The following is a 26,440-nucleotide window of genomic DNA, read 5'->3' as shown; positions in this document are numbered from 1 at the left end:
CTCCACTGTGTTAACCCCCATGCTAGGCCTAGTGGTGCTCTTTAAGCGCCTCTGTGCGTGTGTCTAAACCAGGGTTCGGCAACCCGCGGCTCCGGAGCCGCATGCGGCTCTTTCATCCTTATGTTGCGGCTCTGCGTGGCTTGGGAAAATAAATTATAAGTGTCCGATTGAAGTGTATGTTATTTGTCTCAAAAACATGTATCATGTCTTCTTATTAAGTCAAAGTTTTTAACTTCTTTCTTCAGACCTTGTGCAATTTCGGTGATCAGCATTCGCCTTCTTCAGAGACATTTGACAGCACTTGACGTGTCAGCCGGTATGTGCGGAATGCCCTGCGACACCAAAACTGCACAATATCTGATATATTTTATATATTTTATTTGTGTTTGTTCGTTTGTTTAATTGTAGTTGTAAATTGTAAGATTATTGTGATCTCGAAATATTAAAATAAAATTTTATATATATATATATATATATATATATATATATATATAGTATTATTTTTCGTTGCTCAAAATATGTCACACTCTCCGACAGCCCGCCAAAACGCCGTACATTTATCGAGACTTTCAACCCCAGGTAGGCCAAGTATGGAGAAATCCAAGAAAAGAAAAATATCTGAAGAAAATAGAACATTTAATGATGCCAGGTGCCATGGCACGACCAAGGTGCCACGGCACCTAGCGTTGGCCCCGAGGTGCCGTGGCACTGCAGTACTACGGCTCAGTGCCAGGTGCCGTGGCACCGCGGTACCAGGGCTCGGTGCCGGGTGCCGTTGCACCGCAGTGCCACTGCTCGGTGCCGTGGTACCGCAGTGGTGCCTCGGCTCGAGGTGCCGGTGGTGCTGGCACCGAGCCATGGTACGGAGGTGCGCCACAGCACCAAGCCGTGGTACCGGTAAAATCGTTGTATAAGCCGCAGTGTTTAAAGTGTGGGAAAAAAGTAGCGGCTTATAGTCTGGAATTTACGGTATATATAGGCTAACATCTTCATTTCAGATGTCAAAAAGTGTTTGCGGCTCCCAGTGTTGTCTTTTCCGTGGAAACCGGGTCGAAATGGCACTTTGAGTGTTAAAGGTTGCCGACCCCTGGTCTAAACAAAGCCAGTGGTTCTCAGAAACTTCTAGCCAATCATACACTTGCTCACTAACTGTGCGGGGTTTCATGGTTGCTTTTTTATCCTTATCTGCTTTGAACCAGGCTTCAGACTTTCTGGTATGAAAATGCTCTCAGCTGGAAATTACAACTTTAAATGTTTTAAAGTCATGTCTTTTGTGATTTTGTGTCTCAGGGTCAGATGGCGCTTTTGACTCAGTTGGAAGCTCAGCTTAAGAGGGAGCGAGCAGAGAACCTGGTCATGGAGGCTCGAATCAGAGACGAAATCAGTAGAGAGTTCTCCGAGCTCTTCTCTGAAATGGAAAATGATTTCAAGTGAGATATTTTTATGGTATTTCCCTGCAGTGCAGTGTCTCACAATTATAAGCACATTTTTCTAGCTTGATGATTTGCATTTCCCTCTTAATGGTCTCATCACTTACTGAAAATGTGTGATATTTGTTGATACATGTTTGATGTTTTTCAATTAGGGATGCACCAATACCAGTTTTTTCCAGTACGAGTACGACTACTTACATTTGAGTATTTGCCGATACCAAGTACCGATATGAGTACTTAATAATTCCGTTTCAGTTCTTAGTTCCTTTTGTAAATGTGCTTTATCGTCGTCATTAGTCTGACTGGAACAAAGTGCTGCTACTGACATTTAATGTGTTGGAATGAGCATTTCTCAATTAATCCACCAGGGGGTGCCGCTCTGAATTAACCATATTGGACAAATACCATGAAGAAGAGGAAAGTTTTTGAGAAGAAGAAGAAAGTCAGTAATAACAAACATGGAGACGACAGAGGCAACACTACTGTGATACTAATATTGCAGCGTTTTTGCTGGTAAGGCTTAAAAGCTTAGCTTCAGCAGGAAGAGAAAAGAGAAATGAGTGATAAGTTTCGTTTTCACTTCCGCTGGCGGCGGTCCACACCGCTCCGTACTCCCGCTGGTATTCTCATTCTGGGTACGCATCCGCCAGCACCTGGAAAACGGATGGAATGTATGCAGAGGACGGACAGAACGTCCGTATCTGTCTGTGTCTTTAACGTTACTTGCAGTCAGCGTTACTTTTATTACTGTCATTTATTTTTGAAAAATCTTCACACTCCCCACACATTATTCCAACCTGCTGCACTGAACTGTGAATGTCAAATGGCCGTAAGTGGTATCGGTGCATTTCTATCGGATTACTTTTACGAGTACGAGTACACACACTGAGTATCGGAGCATATGCCGATACTCATATCAGTATTGGTGCATCCCTATTTTCAATGAATTTACTGATTGAGAATGAATCATTTTGCCTTCTCAGTAGATGAATGTCCTACAAGAAAAATGGTGCACATTTGAAGACATTGGAATGCATTGAAGTCTAATGTGGTTAGGGATGTCCCGATCCGATCACGTGATCGGAAATCGGGGTCGATCACGTGATTTTCAAATGATCGGAATCGGGTGAAAATAATCGGATTTAACCTTATAAAACAACAAGCACGGCCATGTTCACGTTTTAAATTCATCCTGAGGTACAAAGAGATTGCCAAACGGAATGACAATGGCTTAGTTTTAATTTTAATAAGTTCCACAATATCAATATCAGGCGGGGAATTCAGACAACATAACAGTCGTGAGCCGGTAGTTAGTAGGCTAACACAGGGCAAGCGTGTCACCTCGGGACAGAGAAAATGTCTGCAGTTTGGAGGTATTTTAAACTGGACAGCGAAGGCAGTGCAACAGCCACTTGTAATGTGTGCAAATTGGGCATTTCGCGTGGTGGAAAGGACAGAGCTGCATTCAACACTACGAATATGATACGCCACCTGAAAAACAAACACCCTGCCCAATACTCCAAGTTCACTGTGGCAACTCAGACAAAGACACTGAACCAGCCGACACTGAAAGAGACGTTGAAAAATAAAGAGAAATTGCCTGCGGACAGCGAAAAGGCTAAAAAGATCACAGCCAAGATAGCTGAATTTATCGCATTGGATGACCAGCCGCTGTCTGAGGTTACAAACGTCGGATTTTGCCGTCTCCTGGAGCACCTGGAGCCAGGGTATGAGCTGCCTTCTCGTCACTACTTTACCAACACAGCTCTGCCGGCCATTCATCGGATCGGGACTCGGTATCGGCAGATACTCAAAATCAAATGACTCGGACTCGGGGGCAAAAAAATGTGATCGGGACATCCCTAAATGTGGTCTTTCTAGTTCTACATGCAAATGTACGTTTGTTTCACGTGTTGTGCAGTGACCGTTTGGCGAGGGAAAGGGAAATCTTGGAGGAACGAGCAGAAAGGAGACTGGAGATCTTCAAGAACCTCATTGACAATATGGCCACAGCCAGACCCAGTCAGGACACACAGGCTGGGGTAAGACAGTCTGTTCTTTACAGAGATCATAATTTACAGTGGTACCTTGACTTACAAGTGTACCAACTTACAAGTTTTCCGAGTTACGAGCCGTCGCTCTTTTTTGTTTTGCTCTGAGTTGAGAGCCAAAATCTGAGTTACAAGTGAGCTTCAGATACACCACCACTACAGGGTGTATTAGAAAAACAACAGAAAACCAAAACACAAAGACATTTTGAAAATCTGGTCACATGTGTTTATTGACCATGTAATTCTCCCTTGATTGACACCAGTGTCCTGGGTCTGTGTTCATACTTCAGTGAACAACACTAATTTGAATTGTGTAAAATAAAAGTCTTTTGTACATGGAAGTGTAAGGGTTAATATGAGATCTGTCACCAGGGATGACAAGTTTCATTGGTGTTTTACTTGCATCCATAAAACAGGAAAAAAAAAAATTACATGTTGACCCCCTACCATTGATACATAGAGTTTGCACATTGGTGAGAAACTGAAAATTAATTGCAAAACTTGCTCAGTGAGTCAAGATTTAGGTTTTACACTTAATGATTTTAATTGAAGGCACACACTTCCATTAGCTGAAGGATTGCAGCATGTTTAGTCTTCCACATGAGCCCCGTTCCTTGCCAAGCAAATTTGTGCCCTCCTCAACATATCTGCGATGGCACACCTAATCATGCCCCTGACCTGCCTCAGGAGTTTCACTCTAGCTGTGGTGATGCAATGAATTATGTATGCTGACTGAAATGTTTAAAATTTCAAATGGTCAGCTCAAAACAAGCTTAAAGAATTCTCACTAATGGCATTAACCCATTGCGCTTGGCTTGATAGACTCAAACCTGTCATTAATGTGAAATCTTTGTTTCGATGTTAGGGGGTTAACATGTAATTATTATTTTCCTGTTTTATGCATGCAAGTAAAAGACCAATGGAATTTGTCATCCATGGCAACAGATCTCATATTAACCCTTACACTTCCATGCACAAAAGACTTTTATTTTGCACAATTCAAATTAGCGTTGTTCACTGAAGCATGAAAACTGACCCAGGACACTGGTGTCAATTAAGGGAGAATGACATGGCCAATAAAAACATATGACCAGATTTTCAAAATATCTTCGCATTTTGGTTTTACGTTGCTTTTTCTGAGAGCATACTTTTTTCTTATATACCCTGTAGTTGTCTAAACAGCAGAAAGGAAAATGTTGGAGGACAGCTCGGTAGGTATTCTTATGCCGGATCCTCCATCTCTCTGCTCATCACGGCATCTTGAGGAGTACTGACAGGTTCCTCCTGTGAAACCCATTTTTATTTAACCTCCTGGGCAGCTCTGGAGCTGCGTGAGACTTTTTCATCGCCCTGTGCCCTGCACCTAGTTTTTGAAATGTAATTATAAAGGTATTACAGGTAGGGTTGAAACGATTCCTCAAGTTATTTGAGTACCTCAATTACAAAAAATGATCAAGGAATTTTCTCTGCCTTGAGGAATCACTTATTTAATTGTAAAGCTCAAAGCACGGCATTTCGCACGGACTACTTAATGGGTACAACACGCTTACACAAAGGAAGATGATGGAGGACGTGGAAGTGTTCGGATAAAGCAGCGGGAAGATGGAAGAGGCGAGCATAGACAGGCGAGTGAATACAGCAATGATGCTGAAAGACAAAAAATACACAGTAAAAAAGACAGAAAATGTCAGAAGTGTAGAAGCATTTCAGACTAAACAGCAAGGTGAACGCCGTGACATGTATCCGTTGTAACACGGCCCTTCCATACCACAGCAGCACATCTCTGATGTTGTAGCATCCTCTACGAAGACACCCAGAATGGAGCAGAGGACCCGAGATAAAATAAAATTAACACAGCGCAAATCAATGAGATTCACGTTAATGTGCCTTGCTAAGATAATGTTAGCCCTGCAGAGGGCTAGGTTTCTGTTAATTATGGCTACTGTCAAATGTGTGGCTAGTTTATTATGATTGTGACAAGCAGAGATTTAGGCAGCGAGCCGTGCACCCATGATTTGCATGGTTAATTTCCCAAAAGCACGGCCAAAATGGTGCACGGCTTGGTGAAAGTTTTCTCTTACCGTGTCATGGCCTAATTTTGGCAAAATCCAACTACTTTTGCTAAAATGAAGCGTATCATCTTGACGTGTGTGTGGGGGGGGGTTATAGGTTATGAGACAGACAGGTAAGGTGGGGTGGCCATTGCCTTGATTCTCCTGAATATAGCAGAAATGTGTAAAACTGTTCATGCATGGACTCATTCCAAGTTCCCTTTCAAGTGTTCTTGCCTCTTATATGCCACAACGAATTCCTGTTTATGTCTAAATTGTAAATTCTGAAACTTATAGCTGCCAAAGTTAAGTTGCACAACGAGAAGGCAATGTTTATGCCTTTTTAAAAAAAAATGTATTAATGCCTTATTAGGGCTGTGCAATTAATCGAAATTCAGTTACGATTTCAATTATTAAACTCAACGATTACAAAAATTACGTGATCGAGAAAAAACGATTATTATTAATTTTGAGTTTTAATTCACGCGCACGCAAGCTACCATGAGCTGCTCCACCCAGCCCCCCTCTAAGCTCCAGCTGCCAGCTAGCTGGCAGGTACACCTCACGTGGAAAGTTGTACCTAGCGGTCTTGAAAAATGGCAGGAGAGTCACAGCAGAAGCGCTTGGTAAACAAAAAAGGCAATTCAAATTCAGTTGTATATGGAATCACTTTGGGTTTGATGAAGAGGAGAAAGAGCAAAAACTCATTTCATGCAAAAAGTGTTTCGTAGTTGTGTCCGCACCGACCGCTAACACAACAAACATTTTTAACCATCTAAAGTTTAACCACCACGACCTTTATGATAATCTGATGAAAAACCAAAACACAAAAAAAAACAACTCCGTCTACAACTTTGTCTGCAATGCAGTCTTCAATCTCCGAATCTCTTTATGCTGGAACTCCCTACTCATCAATATCGGAGAGACACCAAAAGATAACAGACTCCATTGGCCATTACCTGGTTAAAGGTATGTGCTCCATTAACACCACTGACAACTGGGGCTTCAGACAAATGGTGAATACACTGGACAAACGCTATGTTTTGCCTTCAAGACAAAATTTTACACAAGCTGCTACTATATTGTACGGAGCCCGGGAGGGGACATGCAAAAAATAAAAATTATTGCGTTATAACGCAAAAGTATTGTGTTATAATGCTATAGTTTTGCGTTATAATGCAATCATATATGCTCTCTCTTGCTTGAGGTCTGTACATAATACGTTGTAGTCCAGTTCGGGTCCGACCGTGCCAGGTCTGACATGCCCTCCTGTCCTGTGTAGTATGACTGTAACTCTTTCATTATTTGTCCGATCGGAAAAATTCCAACGGTTTCTGAATGAAATTCATATTTGCCCAGCTTCACATCTTTGTGCAGCTTCATGGATACAGGTGGATGTGCGCCGAGTGTGAATGGTCTGCGCATGAGACAGGAGGATGTGCGCATTGTATTAAAATCCTTTATACTCCTGAGCCTAAAATGGTCCACCTGGACTGGTTTTCTTATTTCAATCATAAAAAAGTCGGAAAATATGCTTTGAGTCGTTTTGTCAGTTTTTGCAGAACACTTCGAACATTCAATATAGCAGTCACTGTTTGTTTCAATACTGTAATAACAGTTTAAAATGACGAAAAACACAAAAACGGAATCAGTTTTTTTTTTGTTTTTTTTTTTTTTTAGTTTTAGCAGAAAAACACTGAAATTACACATGGATACAATATTTGAAAGTTAAATATGAACTTTGAAAGTATAAAAAGTATTTAAAACAAACCGTGTGAGTATTTTCCTTTTATTGTGCAACAACAGGGTAAAAATGCAAACTCTACAGGTGTTTTACCCCCCACACAGGGTATTTGTCTGTTCTGTGTCTGCAGAGTGCCTTCGTGTTCGTGGTTTTGTCAGAAACAGTTGTCAGTTCACAGCTCTGATCCAGGCAGTGCTCCTATGGCACAGTTTGCACATGGAAAATAGTCTGTTGAAACCAAAAGTCAGTCCTCCTGTGGATGTGTTGAATGTCTGTGGTATTTGGACTGATCATCATCAGTCTCTTCCTCCGTCCTTCATCTGTGTGTGGACAGTCTTCAGTATCTGCTCTCATCACCAGAGCCTTTGCGCATCACCGTGGCTTCTCCCTCTTCATCCTTGAATGTGACTTCCGGTGGACACATGGAAAAATAACACACATAGAACAATGTATTAGACAAACAAGACAAGGTCAAATTGTACTATTGAAGAAAAAAAGTCACCGAACATCAGCGCATGCGCTCTTATTTTGGAGAGCGTCATGCGCACTTTTATGCACAGAAAGTACAACATACAAACTAACACATATTCTACATGGTTCGTACTTTATTCTGTAAAACCACCATGCAGTATAAGCGTCAATTTACACATATACTAAAGTGAAACAAGTAAAAACTACATAGAAAAAAGCAGCGAGTGCTTCAGTCATGTAGAAAATCCACTAAATGGAACTGGGTGAACTTTACCTTTCTTCTTCAGATGTTGCTCCATCAGTCGCTCCTTTGGTCACAAATCCATCCTAAACCTCCAGGGGGGTCATGGAACTTGGGATATCCATCTTTCCTACATTTTCTAAAACTAGGTCTAATCCGTTCTCCACTCCGTTATGCGCTCCGGTTCTCCGCTCCGTGAATCCGCTCTGCTGTGTGCGTCCCCAGTCACCGAATGGCTATTTTTGCGTCTTCTAGGACGGGTGCCCGTGAAATTTTCGCAATGACCCGAGAATGTCCCTAAAGCACAGTGTCTGAGGTTTCAGAAACTGTTGGAATTTTTCTGATCGGACAAACAATGAAAGAGTTACGGTCATCTGAACTACACATGCAGAGGACACAGGACTGCAGGTACAGGTGTGTCTTACCTGACCGGCCTGTCCGATCCAGAATGCAGATCCCAATGCAAAAACTATTGCGTTACAACACAATACTTTTGCGTTATAACGCAAAAACTATTGCGTTACAATGCAATACTTTTGCGTTATAACGCAATAATTTTGCTTTATAACGCAAAAACTATTGCATTATAACGCAATACTTTTGAACTATTGCGTTATAACGCAATAATTTTTTTTCTCTTCATGTCCCTTCCCGGGCTCCGTAATATTGAACATACTTGAATTTATAATTTACACTTTACGTGAGTTGTTTTTTTTTATTGCTACAGTTCTATGGCAAGTCTGTAGCAGTTTAATTACAGTGCACTACTTGTTTACAAAAGGGAACATACTTGAGTTTACAGTATACTTATTTGCATTCAAAGATTTTTTTGTTCCATACAAAAGTGAACATACTTTGTTTTAGTGTTTAAAAGCCTTATTTATGTTTAAAGAGTATATTTTACATTGTTTTGCAGGAAAAAAAATAAACAACTTAAAGGTTAACAAATAATCGTTTTTAATAATCGTGGTTTCAATCATTGGTAAAATAATCGTGATTATTATTTTTTTCTATAATTGAGCAGCCCTATGCCTTATATTTTTGATACTTAAAAGAAATACTAAGTTGAAAGTAATTAAATTTTAATTATTTTTATTGACGTTTTATTTATTTTTATTTGCATTTGCAATGGCCTCTCTGGAAATGTTTCTAGTCAAGAAAATTAATTTTGTTGCGTATGCACAACATGAATGCAAGAAAAAAAACTGTTAATTATCAAAAAAAAAAGGAAACCAATTGGTCCTTCATTATTAAGTGAAATGCCTTATTTCCTATTGTGTATTTATAATTGCTCTTTAACCAAGCAAAAATAGGTTCTATCTGGTTACTCGATTAATCGAAAGAATTTTCAGTGGAGTACTCGAATACTAAAATATTCGATAGCTGCAGCCCTAATGACAGGTTTTATCTGACTTTGTTGGGCTGCATTCCTGCTGTACAACTGGGGCTGGAACGATTTAATGGAATTTCAAATGAATTGCAATGGGAAAATTGATTTGATATATGAGCAAAATAAGTTACGAGCTTTGTCACAGAACAAATTAAAATTGTAAGTCAAGGTACCACTGTATACACAAATTCTTATTTTACAAGATTCTTACATGTTAAAGTTTTCCAATTTGTGAAAAACGCATGTCAGGTATATATTAGAGCTCCCAAAAACAGAACATTTAACATGACACCAAAAATATGCTCAGGATCATATTAAGTATAACCATGCAATAATCTTCTGTCCTGTGATAAAACCTTAATATTTATTCAATATTTATTAAAAATAAATGCACTATTTTCATATACACGTAGGAATACATACTGTTTTACATAGATATAAATACTGCTTTTATAGGAAATACATATCGTTAATACTGTCAATAGAGATACATACTGTTTCATTTATTTATATATATATATATTTATGTCACAGTAGAGATTGAAATCCAGTAGGATTCGTAATCCTACGAGGACAGATTGAAATTTTAGTTTGTCCTAGGACAAACTGAAATCCTGCAAGAAATTAGGATCTGAAGATTAACCCTAACCCCCCCTAACCCTAAACCCTAAACCCTAACCCCTAACCCTAGGACAGATAGGATTTCAGTTTGTCCTAGGACAAACTAAAATTCCTATCTGTCCTAGTAGGATTACGAATCCTACTGGATTTTAATCTCTACTGTGATATGTATATATATATGTGTGTGTGTGTGTGTATATATATATATATATATATATATACACACACACACACACACACACACAGGGTGGGGAAGCAAAATTTACAATATTTTGAGACAGGGATTGAAAGACAGTGTATGACCAATTAGTTTATTGAAAGTCATGAGAATTTATTTGCCACAAGAAATTTGACATAATAGAAAATGTTTTTATTCTATGTGTCCTCCTTCTTTCTCAATAACTGCCGTCACACGCTTCCTGAAACTTGCGCAAGTGTTCCTCAAATATTCGGGTGACAACTTCTCCCATTCTTATTTAATAGTATCTTCCAGACTCTCTCGTAATAGTTTTGCTCATAGTCATTCTCTTCTTTACATTATAAACAGTCTTTATGGACACTCCAACTATTTTTGAAATGTCCTTTGGTGTGACGAGTGCATTCAGCAAATCACACACTCTTTGACGTTTGCTTTCCTGATTACTCATATGGGCAAAATTTTCTGAAAAGGTATGGATAATAGTGTTAGGTATGATTATGACATCAATATATGTTTGGTTTCAAAACAATTGACGTAGTGCCTACAACTAAATGTTCATTGTAAATTTTGCTTCCCCATCCTGTATGCGTATATATGTATATGTGTGTGTATATATATATATATATATATATATATATATATATGTATATGTGTGTGTGTACACACAGCGTTATTCATGGTAATACATACTGTTAATATTGTTCATAGATATACATACTATCACATAGTGTTAATTAATACTGTAAATTGTGTCTATTCATATTTCATCCAGTTTTATTTTTTATTCTATTGAGCTCTATTCTTATGTTACTTTGTTAAATTGTACTTTTTTATTATATCTTCTTATCTTAATTTAAATTTTTGAAATTTTATATTTGCCCTATTCTTTTTTCTGTAGCACTGGTATTTGTTAATATTACTATTCTATTCTATTCTATTCTATTAAATGTAGATAATTTGAATATGAATTAATTTGAATATAGTGTCTACATTAGGTATAATAATTGCTATAATTGTCATAATAGTCACTAAACAAATGTTCCAATCTCAGGTATCTCAATTATTTTATTGATGCTGCTGTTAATCAGTTATTCCAGTCAACATTCCAAACAAAACAAAAATGATAAAAAACAAAAAAACAAAACCCCAGAATGTCATGAAATTAATAACACTGTTATAGTCTTGGCAAATATGTAACTGTGGATGTTCTTTTGTAGAAGTTGAAGATATCTTGTACCTTTGATCACCTCCTGAAAATGTAATGCATCTATCATTACTTTTCAACTATCAGAGTAGTTGAAAAGTAATGATTTATTAACTGAGCGTCAATTTTTCATCCATCGTTCATATAGTGCAATAACAAAATATCAAGAACTAATAAGTTATCAGTTACGTGGCTAAAGTTTTATATGGTGTTTACTAGGACTAATAACATTTTATGAAAGTATGAAGCAAATCAGAGTTGGAGGCCTCCAAAGATTTCACCTGGACTGACCCTGAACAGGGCACTAATATTCCATCAGTCAAATCAATCAAATCAATCACACTAACCATTATTGTAAAGTGATTCCATTGTTTTATGGTCAGTTACAACACCTGTGTCTATTTTTTGCCCGTCTCCCTCAATAAAATCTTAATTAAAACTAAAGAAAACAACAAAAAAATCCCCACTGTTATAGAAGCAGGGTGTTGAAATTAATCCGTGAACGTCAGGGATGATAGATAACCAGGTAATATATACAAGTGTTGAATAGCACCTTATAAACATTTACTGAAGCCACACAACAATAGTCTACAAGGAGTTAATGCTGACACTGTATTTATGGAAATGTATTCTTATTTCACTGAATTTGTTCTTCCCTATTCTTTTGCCTTCTGGCACTGGTCACTTTCTGTTTAATAGTACAATGTGTTTTTCAACCTTGGGGTCGCGACCCCATGTGGGGTCACCTGAAATTCAAATGGGGTCGCCTGAAATTTCTAGTCATTGATTAAAAAAAAATTACTGATAAAAAATATTGTTTAATGATTCAATGTATATTTCATTATAATTAAATCACCACACATTTTTCCTAGTAAACATTAAGTTAAAATAAAATGCAGGATTTAATATCTGAGAGGGCATATATTGATTGACCCAATCATGTGACCATGTGCCTTACCTCCGCTTCAACACAGTCACAAGTCGCAGCTAAGATATCTCCAAGAAAAACTGAGAAGCAGTCACCAAAAAGGTGCATTATATATATTATACAGCCTAAATGTCATCTAAAATTAACATTTATTTGCAACGTAGTATAGCAAACTATTACATGATCAAAACAAATCAATTTTGACAAAAAAAAAAAAAAAATCTGTTTTGAATGTCTGCGGCCGCCTGAAATTTCTGCTGTTAAAATGAGGTGACGAGCCAAAAAAGGTTGTGAACCACTGCATTATGGTGTGATTTTTTTGTAATTATCATCAGGGCGCAAATCCAGTCTTCCATGAAGCAGAACAAACAGGATCCGAGAGTCACTTACTCCTATTGCGATGAGCCTTGTAAATGACGCAGTGTAATTCACTCAGAATTGTCTGTATTTGCTATTGTTGAATGACTGATGTTGGTTACTATCAATACTGGATTATTTTTTTAATTTACTGACTAATACTGGGACTATTTACTGGGACGACTTATGAGTAAAGATACCTTGACGCTGAGAAGAATGGAAATAGTTGAGATAAATCCACTGAAACTCCACTAAACACTAACCCAACATCCTTTCGTTACTGTTATACACACTTTTCTAAAGCGCTTTAAGGAGGCTAATGTTGTAGAACTGTGTTGAATAAAGAGAGAAAAGACAGAAACCAGCGGTGATGGCAGATGCACACACATATAACTATAAATCTTTTTAATTAAGCTGTCTCTTTTTACTGAACTACTAGTTGGGTTTCAGTGGCAGTCAATGGAAATCTTCATCAATGCAACACCAGTATTATATGTGTGTGAAAGTCAAACATCTCCAAAGGTTTATTGAGAAAACAGTAAAGTAAAAGTCCAGCTCTATAAAAGTTATATTTGGGTTTATATTTATTATGCACCAACAACAGAGCTCTGTGTGCTGGTATGTTTTTTTAAATTATTATTTTTTTATTATCTTATTTAGATATCTGATTTTACATCTTCTTCAAGCGCGGTTAAAAATTTGCTTCTTTATTTTAGTTTGAAGCATGAAATCTTAGTGCTTCTTGGACTGCATATTGTGTTTACAGATTTATCCGTTTTCACAGTAAGGTTTTGTCTTGTTTGTACGTTAGTGGATCAAACAGCTCATTGTTATTTGCTCAGTATGTATTTCTCACATTAGTGTGGAGTGAAGATCTCTTTTGTTGGACATGGATCAACTACACTGAGAATTTGATATCAGTGAAGCACAACTGTTTGTGCCCACACAGTAAAACTTCAGATAAATAGGACATGACAGCAGGTTACATGCAAAAACAGAAAAAAATGCAAAACAAAATATAAAACAATATGCCATAATATTGCTAAATTGTGATAGGATATCTATCAAAGAAGATATTTAACCCTTAAAGAAAGATATACAACCCATAATGACATACAATTGTTTTTGTGGTCACTTACAAATGAATTTTTTAAACATTCAACCTTTCCTAAGTGATTTGTCACCATTCATGGTAATAATATCCTTTGCATTTTTAGTGACAATCGGGTATTTTCCTATATTTAACTTATGCGTCATGTAGATGTTTAAATTCAAAGCTTATTATATAAAAAAAAAAAGAGAATACTGAAGAAAAATGTATCATTAACTGATCATAAAAACAAGCAACAAACATTACATGGGTTTACCAGATGAAGCAGTGCTGCTTCCAAAAAAACACAATTGATGACAATGAAAAGCTGAAAAACTGCATTTTAGTTGTCTTATTTATACATATTGATAGGATTAGTGAATCAAAAGTTGCTAAACATTTTTCTTGCAGCTGTTCAGGTCTTTGAAGTTTAATCTCTGTCATCTAATCAGATCATGTTACTGGAATGGTCGACTCATTTTATTGCAACTTTAAGGTACAGTACATTTTACATCTACACTCAGCCACAGTGTGTGTATAAAAGTTTGTGTTCATTCATCTGAACATAAGTCAGTAGAGTTGCCCCATAAAGCAATCTTTCCAGCATATTCACTAAGTAGGGTGCATGCAGAGGGTAGGGGGGAATATATTATATTACAATGCTGTTTAACCCACCCTGCCAGTCTTTTTTGCTGTCTTCTCAGGTGATGAGAAGTGGAACATATTTTCATTGTGCTATTCAGTGGTAATTCTTCTGTCTTTCTCTTAAGTGTTTCTCTGTGGGCTGTGATTTACTTCAGGTAAAACGGTGACCATGGAAAATTACATAAGTCACTTAATTTGAGTGAAAAAGTGTTTGGTACTTTACTAAAGGAATAAACTTTAGTGAACAATCAAACAGATGCCTATTACTGACCTAAGTGAGCATTATGGCATCTTTCAACAAGTTACAAAATGCTTGACAATAAAAACATAAATCTAACTTTAACAACTAAAGTAAATATCATGAGTTAAAGCTACATGAGCTAAAATCAGAACCAGATAGTTGCATTAGTAGAGCTGTGTCTGAGGAAATCTGAACAGTGATAAGTAAATACAGTTGTCAGTCATGTTTTTGACCCCCCTACATACAGTACAGGCCAAAAGTTTGGACACACCTTCTCATTCTTTGCATTTTCTTTATTTTCATGACTATTTACATTGTAGATTCTCACTGAAGGCATCAAAACTATGAATGAACACATGTGGAATTATGTACTTAACAAAAAAGTGTGAAATAACTGAAAACATACCTTATATTCTAGTTTCTTCAAAGTAGCCACCCTTAGCTCTGATGACTGCTTTGCACACTCTTGGCATTCTCTTGATGAGCTTCAAGAGGTAGTCACCTGAAATGGTTTCCTAACAGTCTTGAAGAAGTTCCCAGAGATGCTTAGCACTTGTTGGCCCTTTTGCCTTCACTCTGCGGTCCAGCTCACCCCAAACCATCTCGATTGGGTTCAGGTCCGGTGACTGTGGAGGCCAGGTCATCTGGCGCAGCACTCCATCACTCTCCTTCTTGGTCAAATATCCCTCACACAGCCTGGAGGTGTGTTTGGGGTCATTGTCCTGTTGAAACATAAATGATGGTCCAACTAAACGCAAACCGGATAGAATGGCATGTCATTTCAGGATGCTGTGGTAGCCATGCTGATTCAGGTTGCCTTCAATCTTGAATAAATCCCCAACAGCGTCACCAGCAAAGCACCCCCACACCATCACACCTCCCCCTCCATGCTTCACGGTGGGAACCAGGCATGTAGCATCCATCCGTTCACCTTTTCTGCGTCGCACAAAGACACGGCGGTTGGATCCAAAGATCTCAAATTTGGACTCATCAGACCAAAGCACAGATTTCCACTGGTCTAATGTCCATTCCTTGGGTTTCTTGGCCCAAATAAATCTCTTCTGTTTGTTGCCTCTCCTGAGCAGTGGTTTCCTAGCAGCTATTTGACCATGAAGGCCTGATTCACGCAGTCTCCTCTTAACAGTTGTTGTAGAGATGTGTCTGCTGCTAGAGCTCTGTGTGGTATTCATCTGGTCTCTAATCTGAGCTGCTGTTAATTTGCGATTTCTGAGGCTGGTGACTCAGATGAACTTATCTTCAGCATCAGAGGTGACTCTTGGTCTTCCTTTCCTGGGGCGGTCCTCATGTGAGCCAGTTTCGTTGGAGCGCTTGATGGTTTTTGCGACTGCACTTGGGGACACATTCAAAGTTTTTGAAATTTTCTAGACTGACTGACCTTCATTTCTTAAAGTAATGATGGCCACTCGTTTGTCTTTACTTAGCTGATTGGTTCTTGCCATAATATGCATTCTAACAGTTGTCCAATAGGGCTGTCAGCTGTGCATCAACCTGACTTCTGCACAACACAACTGATGGTCCCAACCCCAACAATAAGGCAAGAAATTCCACTAAGTAACCCTGACAAGGCACACCTATGAAGTGAAAACCATTTCAGGTGACTACCTCTTGATGCTCATCAAGAGAATGCCAAGGGTGTGCAAGGCAGTCATCAGAGCTAAGGGTGGCTACTTTGAAGAAACTAGAATATAAGAGATGTTTTCAGTTATTTCACACTTTTTTGTTAAGTACATAATTCCACATGTGTTCATTCATAGTTTTGATGCCTTCAGTGAGAATCTACAATGTAAATAGTCATGAAAATAAAGAAAATGTGAATAATGAGAAGGTGTGTCCAAACTTTTGGCCTGTACTGTATATGAAAACACCTATGATTAGCTGCAGTCTATCACAGGATAGCCTGCAGCTGAGAGTCCAGACAGCTAATACAAAAGCCTGGCTCCCTGTACTAGCAAGATTATATATGGAACCATGTCAACCACTTGGTTAATCACTTTGTTGCTTCACATGCAAAGGTTTGTGCTTAGTTGGTGATGTTCAGGGAGTAAGAGATGATAATCAGTGTTACTTTGAGATGTGAAAAGAAACACATTTAAGTTCTGACTACCTGACAGTTTAACTGTCAGTGTGACCTGTATGAGATGTAGAGACGTACTATGAGCGGATGATCTATGTTGTGTTCATGTTCTTCTGTGGCAAAAGTGAAACCTAACTCTCATCCTTACCAAGTTACCGATATATTATATAGATTTCAATAACATAGTTTTTCCTTGGACATGGTTTAAAGAGTCCTAAAAAAAGTTGATTGAAATTACGGGGTTACCAATATTTTCAGAAACCCAGATAACAAAAACAATACTCTTTTAACCTTTGGTGCACAGAAAACATGAACGAAAACATTTGCAATATAATTTCTATTTGGTGCAGATGTTTGTCGAGGTGTCTGAGTGACACGATTTTATGGAGCAGCCCTCACTTCACATCCAGCCATTAATATCCGAGTGGTCTCAATTATTGAGCTCGACCTGGCTTTGACCTCCTTCTACCCACAGCTTACCACTGAAATAATAATGTGGCTAGTTAGTGGAAGCTGATTTTGTGAGAGGAAAGGGAATTGTAAGGTCTTATGTTTCACATTACGGCTACGAAGTAATTTGATATTTTCTTGACATTCTATATTAATTACTCACATAGAAATGTGTGTATTGCTTCCCAAGTAGGTACGGTTAAGTATCTACTTCCTGGATACTCTGAAAGGCGGGGTGGAAAGCCTCACAGTACCAAACCTGGATGTTTTGATTGTGTGGATGTGCTTACTGATCTCCACGACTAATCTCTCTGATGTCTTCTTCCTCCAGCAGGACAAATCTCTGGACTCACTTTCATCTGAATTGGCAGGCATAAAGGGCGCTCATAAATGTCTGATCTTAGGCCAAGCAACAGCTCAGGGAGACAGAACCAACGCTATTGAGGAGCTGGAAAGGAAAGTGAATGGACAGCAGACTCTTAAAAACCCTGGTACAAACACAGCTTGTATCTCTCACAACAGACATAGGGAGTCATTTAAAGGAGTATATTAACAATATTCAAGGTTAACGGTGAGCCTGTTTACACGACCATAAAAGTCAGATAACTGGGAGTAATCAGATAATTGTAATAATCAGAAGTAGTAATAATCAAATTGTTCAAGTGACCATGTAAACAGGGTAATCTGATATGCTTTATCAGATAACAGCAGTTATCTGATTATGAGAAATTGCATTAACGCACCTGTATTTCTCACCAAAACACAATTAAAATCCTAGAGAACGGAAGTTATGTAGTCAAACATGAGTGAAAGACGACAGGAAGTTTAAGTCTACCATCACTACATTCATATTCCGAATTCATTCCGAAAGAAATCTGATAATGGACTAGAGCATCTAAACCAGGGTGTATCGCATTTCTGAAGTCCGTGTAAATGCGTTAGATCTGATTATTACAATTATCTGATTACTACCAGTTGTTGTTGACTATGTAACTTGTGTTTACGATTTTAATTGTTTTTACATATGTCAGATGTAAAAGAACAAAATAAATCAGATTCATCTGTAAACATGCAGGAAGATATTAGAGTATTGAGGAGAAATCTAGGTGTGTGGATCGGATTTCTCATAATCAGATTACGGCTGTTATCCGACAAAACATATCAGATTATGATGTTTACTTGATCACTTGAATAATCTGATAACTCCAGATATCGGATAATGATCGGAGAATTAGTGTGCATGTAAACAGGCTCATTGTGTTGTTACTGTAGTGAATTTAAAAAAAGGAAAACGTATAATATTGATACTTGTAAAACTATTCCACACATATAATAAAGATTGTTTTCCTGCTATGTCTGCACCATACCTTCTCCATACCATACTTGCCCTGAGTAAACACTTTTTTACAAGCAGCGTCATGTAGATGTTCTGATAATTACATGATTGAAAAAAGTGGCTATTGTCATGTTAAACTTGCGTTACTTCCTAAAACAAACATTTTCTTCGATAAGTACCATTGTAATTCAGGGTTCGTACTGGTGCTTGAAATCCTTGAAAATGCTTGAATTTCAATGTTGTGGTTTCAAGGTTTGAAAAGTGCTTGAATTTCAGTTTAAGTGCTTGAAAGTGCTTGCAATTATAACTCTGTGATATGACTTATGTACAGGGTGGGGAAGCAAAATTTACAATATTTTGAGTCAGGGATTGAAAGACAGTGTATGACCAGTTAGTTTATTGAAAGTCATGAGAATTTATTTGCCACAAGAAAACTGACATAATAGAAAATGTTTTTATTCTATGTGTCCTCCTTTCTCAATAACTGCCTTCACACGCTTCCTGAAACTTGTGCAAGTGTTCCTCAAATATTTGGGTTACAACTTCTTCCATTCTTCTTTAATAGTATCTTCCAGACTTTCTCGTAATAGTTTTGCTCATAGTCATTCTCTTCTTTACATTATAAACAGTCTTTATGGACACTCCAACTATTTTTGAAATGTCCTTTGGTGTGACGAGTGCATTCAGCAAATCACACACTCTTTGACGTTTGCTTTCCTGATTACTCATATGGGCAAAAGTTTCTGAAAAGGTATGGATAATAGTGTTAGGTATGATTATGACATCAATATATGTTTGGTTTCAAAACAATTGACGTAGTGCCTGCTGAGAAAAAACAACTAAATGTTCATTGTAAATTTTGCTTCCCCACCCTGTATTTATTTTTAGTATTAACTCTGCCAGGCTAGATGGCAAGCCAAAGCAACTTACAGAGAGGTGATACATTTTGAAAAATAAAACATGTCAAAAAAGAAAATTCCCAGGTGTTCTCCGGTCAACTCCAGGTACATTTTTATTTTAATCTTTGGCTCAGTGCGAGTGTGCCTGAAGAACACCAAATCTGTTCCTTTTTTTTTGATAAAACTTTGTGATCTCCTTTAATTTCTAAACTTCTTGCTATTGAAACAGTTTTAGATGTTTACAATGCACATGATTGTGATAGAAAGTGAAAAAATAATAATGAGTATATGTATTCCTGTAGATATCAGTCAATCAATCAAACTATTTATATAGCACTTTTCATGCAAACAGAGTGCAACACAAAGTGCTTCACACAATAATAGCAATAAAACACACGTACAGACGTAAGGAAAGACTTTGTAGTGGGAAAGACTAAAATAAGAACAGCCTTCATAAAAAGGATGGGAACTGAGGAAGCGCTAGCATAAGTGAGGAAACACCAGAGGCAGGATAAAAACTCAAAATAGAAAGAAATTTTATATCAACCAATAAAAAGTAAATAAGTTAAAATAAGATCAAACTAGAAGCACTCAGAGAGCGCAGACCTCCGCCAAGGCTGATCAGTGGGCCCCCCCGTGGGCCCCCCCACCCCCGATCACCCCCAAAATTTAATCATTTCTTCCTTATCCCATTTCCAACAAACCCTGAAAATTTCATCAAAATCTGTCCATAACTTTTTGAGTTATGTTGCACACTAACGGACAGACAAACAAACAGACAAACAGACAAACAAACCCTGGCAAAAACATAACCTCCTTGGCGGAGGTAATAAAGTAAATAAGCAACACAATAGAAGAATATGCCAGCTGGAAAACAGATTAATAAAAGTAAATGAATAGATAAATATGCAATAATTGTAATAAATAAATAATTAATTCAGAGATAAAGTTTAATTAAAAGCCAGACTAAAGAAGTAGGTCTTTAGTTTGCTTTTAAATCAACACTCTCTGTGGCCCTCAGGTCTTCAGGCAGGCTGTTCACAGATGTGGACCAACTTTGAGGAGCTATATCTCCTTAGGTATTCAAGCCACACTGCTGAAACTTACTGTCTGGGGTGAAATCTTTCTGTGACATTCATCCTTTAAGATCAGTCCAACAACACCTTTTTCCTCCATGATGAATAAGTTTGTTCAGGATTATGAATAGTATTCCCAAATTTAGGCTGGCCAGCATCATAAAAATTGTGGGACATCTTAGCTACATTTATGTCATTGACCCTGGTGAAATTGGGTCAACTGACCAGCTCCATCCAATTTCCGAGAAGTCTCTACTACAGGCATCAACCTGAGCCAGTTCTGGGAAATCTGTAATTATTCTATCTGAACCATCATGCAGTTCCACACCCTAGTTCAAATATCTCAAGTACTATCATAACTTGTGCAATTATCAATGCCATTATACAATTAAAAATGCCATTTACACCTTCATTTGTATACACTTTGAGGAAAATATAGTCATGCAGTAAAAAAAAATATTAAAAATAGAACCAGTTCTATCCCAAAGCTAAAATTTTGTGCAAAACATCTTGAAACATATGAAGACATGGTAAAAATTTCAAAATTTTCATTAACTGGCCACATGGTAATTTGGGTGCTCAAATAGAGTATTTTTGTGAAAAACTGAAATCGACCCATTTTATTCATTGCCTCACAGCAACACCTTTCATTGAAATGTAGTCTTTTTACAGTATATTGTTGCATCTTGACCATAAGAATCCATGCACAAAAAAATTAGGTCTCTACATTCATCCATTATGGCACAGTGCAAGCCTGAAGAGAGAGGACATTTTGAAGAAATAGCCTTTTCGCCTGATTTCAAGGCCTCATGGATCAAACATGAAGGCACCTACAATTATTTTGATGCAAAATATGGTCTTTTCAGGGGGATTTCACCCCAGACAGTAAGTTTCAGCAGTGTGGCTTGAATACCTAAGGAGATATAGCTCCTCAAATTTGGCCGAAAAGCAAATTTGCGAAATTTCAAAAAAAAAAAAAAAAAAAAAAAAATTTCAAAGGGCTGTATCCTAAACTATGGCAGATATGACATTAAAATTTTGGATGTGTTCCTTTATCTGGTAGGTGAACAAGTGTGAATTTTTTCAGAATTTTCTGAGCAGGTCATGTAGGGCACTTTCTGAAATCTGGTTGATTTGGGATGGAATGACCCTTGTATTAAATAGGAAACATGTAAAGAGCAAAAATGGAAATGGAGAAGTTCATTCATTCTTTCTAGTCTGAACTTTGTAGTATACCTCAAAATTAAAAGTAGGCCTGGGTGATCTACTGGAAAAGTCGCATACTGATTTATGGATTTTTTTTTTTTTTTTTTTTTTTTGACAATTTTGAAATGGTCATTGTCACCGAATCCAAATCTAAAGTCACATTTTTTGATTTATATTTCAGCCTGTTGAGAATATATCATTTCACAAAACTGGCATTGTGATTTGTTTGCAAGTTGCTGTTTTGAAAAGTTAGATCAAAAATCATTTAAAAAATCATGTACTGTTTTGCTTCGCCCCAGGTGAATCCAGTAAAGAAGAGGAAGAAAGGAGTAGTATTATTCAGCTTCATGAAAAGTCTTCAGAGGTGCCAGACATACAGGGAGCAACAGAGCTGGGTTCACAGACCTCTTTCTCAGCTGCCCAAATCCCGGGTTTACGTGACACTGAGAGGCTCCAGGTGAGAGAAACAGAAAATGAACTGAATGTTTTCAAGTAAGAGAAGGGACAGACGGACAGACGGATGGATTTTATTTATCCCAAACTAGGAAATTACAGGGTTTTTTTTTAGATAGAAGAAGATTATATAGGTTATCCTTAAAGCAGCATATGACTTTCATCACAAATTCTTCAAATTTGTAAAACCAGAGTGATAGCCTAACTAATCCATTAGTCTAACTGTACTTACACATCTAAGTCACTTCCCTCATGGTGAATAACTTCGAAGATGACTCAATCACAAGCAGTCCGTTTGTTTACACACCAAACTGAAATGTCACTCGGGCCTTTTCGAAATTTTGTCATGCAATGGGAATGGGAATTCCACACAGCTGCAGCAGCAACAAACATGGAGACAACAAGCAATGAAACTGTGTCCACTACCGGGTCAGAAGAAATGGAAGGAATCATTTTAAGTCAATTGCCATTTTATAATACTAGTGGCATTGTACCTGTGGTGCCTTGTATGATAGCGCCCTCCCATGCTGCAACAAACATCGATCACACATCGATGGGATACACATTAAGGGGACACAGGGCGGGGCTGAAACGCGCATTATATAGTAGGATGGGGAGTGTGATCATGAAAAACAATACGTACACATCAGTTTCATGGCATTTTCAGAATATGTAATTTGTAAGCTTATCATACATGCCTCGCACGCATGCAGGGTATGGCTGGGTCCTCACCACTTTACCACTCACCTGCTCCTAACAGTACGTATCATAAGATGACAGTTGACTTATGGTGATTCCTTCCATTTCTTCTGACCTGGTAGCAGACACGGTTTCATTGCTTGTTGTCTTCATGTTCAGTGCTGCTGCGGCTGCGTGAAATTCCCAATTTTGATGAAAGTCATACGCTGCTTTAAGGTTCTCAATAGGCCTAGGGATGGTAATTGATATAATTGTATTGACACCAGTGCATTTATTGACTCATCTTATTAATCCAATAATAGTCTTACCCCTCATAAAATATAGAGCCAGTTTTCCTGAAGTTTTCTTAAAGACTCTGGATTCTCGCATCATTTTAGACTGACGTTATTGTAATGTTTTGGAAATATTGACCAAACTACATTAATCTTTGTGATCTGCAGTTTTCCCTTTTTATTACCTTGACTGTGGTGGCTTTATTTGTCCCAATGGAATTTTATTATGAATGAAAATGTTTGTGCACTACAAATAAACTCTGCAATTCCCTGCACATCAGAGTTTAAAAGCTGGACTAGCACATCATGGACTGAAGTTGTCAGTCCATCAATTATTTCTTCACTAGCAGCAAAACAATTACACAAACTTTGCAGGTTAAAGCAGACAATACTCGACCACTTTTGCATGTCGTAGATGCTCATGTATTCCTCTAAATGGACTGGAATAAACTCCCTAGCCTAGCTACTTTAGTGCTTATAACCCATAGTGCAATACTCTCTGTACAATATTGTAACTTTTTTTTTTTTAAACTTTATTTAATCAGGTATTTCAGTTGAGACCCAGTTCTCATTTACAATGACGACCTTGCCAAGAGGAAGAATAACAGGCAGATAGAACTGTAAAAACAAAACAAAGAAACAAATATATAGTTATATAACAAGCTATAACAGTACTAAAAGAGTATTATTTACAGTAATAATAATTCATCTATATGTAAGTAGGCATTTTTAAATAAATTCTAGTTGAGTTTTAAAAAGAGTAATTTTTTTCACGACATAAGTTGTACAATCTATTTGATATGCAGTCTGTATACCAAGTTAAGATTAATTATTAAAATGTATTAATCTGTGTTAAGGAAGAGGTGGGACATTAAAATACATTATTTCAAGGCCAGTTTTGGCTAGAATGACTTGAATCCTCAAATTCAGTTACCAGTGACATTCTATCCTATGTTAACTGTGTGCTGTTTTAATACTACTCTTTCATTTCTCCTATCTAGGAGGCTCTCGCAGCTACTGAAAAAGAGAAAATAGCCAGAGAAGAAGTCCTTGCAGCTTTGGAGTATCAGAAAGTAAGAAAAGAAGAGGCAATGGCATCTTTAGAGGAGGAGAGGAAAGCAAAGGAAGAAGCGGTCTGCACACTCAGAGAGCTGAGGAAAAGCCGTGAGGAGGTTCTTGCGTTGCTCCAGGAAGAAAAGAGAGGCAAAGAGAAAGCTCTGGCTGCCTTGGATGCTGAGATAGGAGTCAAACATGACACCATGGCAGCCATTGTTGAAGAGAAACGAAGTAGAGAGGAAGTACTTGCTGCAATGGTTGAGGAAAAGAACAAGGAAGCTCAGTCTCCTCTGGAGCAAAACAGAGAGACGATCAAGTTGATTGAACATGGAGCAAACAGGCTCCAAGAGTGTGAAACATTGCAACAGGAAGTCAGAGAGCTCACAGCCAAACTGGAGGCCTCAGAAAGCAAGGTAGGTTCAGTGACATGATTCCACTCGCTGGTAGAAACAAACCCCTTTGTAATAACAGGTTTATAATTCATCCAGTTAGGACTAATAGAATCTCACAAGGATAATTTTTCCATTTTTAATTGAAAATCAGTATACTATGCATGTCCAATTAAACTTTTCCAGCATATGTTCTACCCTGACATTTGTTCTTGATTTATGTCTGCCTTGAAGTATCTGGTTGCTACTTGACATACTGCAGGTTTGACTGGTGGACCAAGGTTTGACACTATTCTAACACCAGCCAAATTGCCTAAATGCTATTAAGTAGCCTGTTGAAAAATGCCTTTTGATACGACACCAAATTTTTATTTATATGGGGTAAATCACATCAGTGTATGTGAGTCAGTAATTGATCAACATGTTGTTAACAACATCTGGTGACAAATATTTATCTAACCTTACATTACACAGGTGCAGTATTTCCAATTAACTGCCCTGATACTGAAGTCTGACTTGTCCCACTGTAATTAGATATTGAAGCAAACACTATTTTACTCTTTTCATAATAACAGAAGGTGAACATCATTGCTTTGGCAAAGCATCTTTATGAAACCAGGATTACTGCATGGCAGTTTAAATTTCTGTTGCTCTTACTTAATGTCATCAATGACATATTATACAAACTAATATTGGAGCAACTGAGCAATTGTAGTGCTCAAGCAACACTCTATAAAACACTGCATTTATATGGGGACTCGGTCCATTCAAATTCACTTTATTCTTACTTTGAGAGGAGACTTTGGACAGCATTGTTATTCATTGTGGAGTTATATATACTGTTCAAAGTACTTTTAAGAGAAAAGTTTGTCATGTAAATAGATACATTTTTTACATGGTAAACTGTATAGGGTGATGAAATATTAAACATGAAACAGAAAACTTATACTTCTAATGTTTTGTAAATGCTTTGACTTTATAAACATGCCAAACCCTTGATTTGTACTGTAATGTCAAATATAATTTTCATTTTGTTAAATTGATTTTAACAGTTGACGCTGAAAAAAAGTTAGCATTCATGATTGATTCAAATGTTTCAGGAACCAGAAGCCAGAACTATAAGATGAAGGCTTACTGGTACTACTGTGCTGTGTACATGTTCTGGCTACATAGACTGAAACAATGTGACATTTGTGAAAATGTGTACAGGTGACCAGTGAGACAAGAAGAGGTGAGCAAGCTGTGCTCCAACTGCAAGCTGTACAGAAACGACTGGTTGAACTGTCCAAATCGATCCAGGGCAAAACTACCCAGATCCAAAACCTAACTCAAGAAGTTCAAGGCCTGAAACAGGAGCTGCAGAATTTAACATCATCTGATGGCATTGGGGATCTTAAAGATGAAGTGTGTGAGCTAAGAATGAAGCTAGTTGAAGAAAAGGCACAAAATGAGAACAAGGACCGACAAGTCCTGCAGCTGCAGCATGAGTTAGCACAGAGAAAAAAACAGCAGTTGATCTCAGACAAGCAGCTGGTACAACTTGCTGACAAACTTAATCAGCAAGAAGCAGCCTCAAAACAGCAAGTTGCTGTGCTGAGAAAGAAGCTTCAGGAGCAAGAGGAGATGGCACAGCTCCCTCTGGATGAGCTCAGAGCCAGACTGGAAAGTCAAGAACAGACTTCACAAGAGGATATAGACCAGCTGAAAGTGAAGGTTGAAGAACAAAAGCAGGCCTCGAAAAAGCGAGAACAAGAGGCAACTTCGCAAGAGCAGTTGGAGACATTAAAGCACAAAGTCGGTGAACGAAAAGCAGCTTCAGATGAAGTCCTTGGCGACCTAAAGC

At 37.8% G+C, this 26,440-nt stretch overlaps 1 protein-coding gene across 1 annotated transcript in view; it reads left to right on the top strand.

Annotated features, from left to right (window-relative positions):
* The window catches only part of kif20ba (kinesin family member 20Ba), a 183,908-nt gene that overhangs the window by 36,158 nt on the left and 121,310 nt on the right, over window positions 1–26,440 (top strand). The window contains exons 15-20 of the mRNA XM_030156429.1: window positions 1,291–1,430; window positions 3,355–3,475; window positions 17,543–17,702; window positions 22,028–22,185; window positions 24,154–24,621; window positions 25,807–26,440. The exon at window positions 25,807–26,440 is cut by the window's right edge and continues 436 nt beyond it. Coding sequence (XP_030012289.1) covers window positions 1,291–1,430; window positions 3,355–3,475; window positions 17,543–17,702; window positions 22,028–22,185; window positions 24,154–24,621; window positions 25,807–26,440 — 1,681 coding nt within the window. The remainder of the gene's footprint in view (window positions 1–1,290; window positions 1,431–3,354; window positions 3,476–17,542; window positions 17,703–22,027; window positions 22,186–24,153; window positions 24,622–25,806) is intronic.

The sequence above is a fragment of the Sphaeramia orbicularis genome, chromosome 15 (genome assembly GCF_902148855.1).
Source record: "Sphaeramia orbicularis chromosome 15, fSphaOr1.1, whole genome shotgun sequence".
NCBI classification, from domain to species: domain Eukaryota; kingdom Metazoa; phylum Chordata; class Actinopteri; order Kurtiformes; family Apogonidae; genus Sphaeramia; species Sphaeramia orbicularis.
Note: the sequence above shows the minus strand (reverse complement) of the source record. Positions and strands in the feature narration are given on the sequence as shown.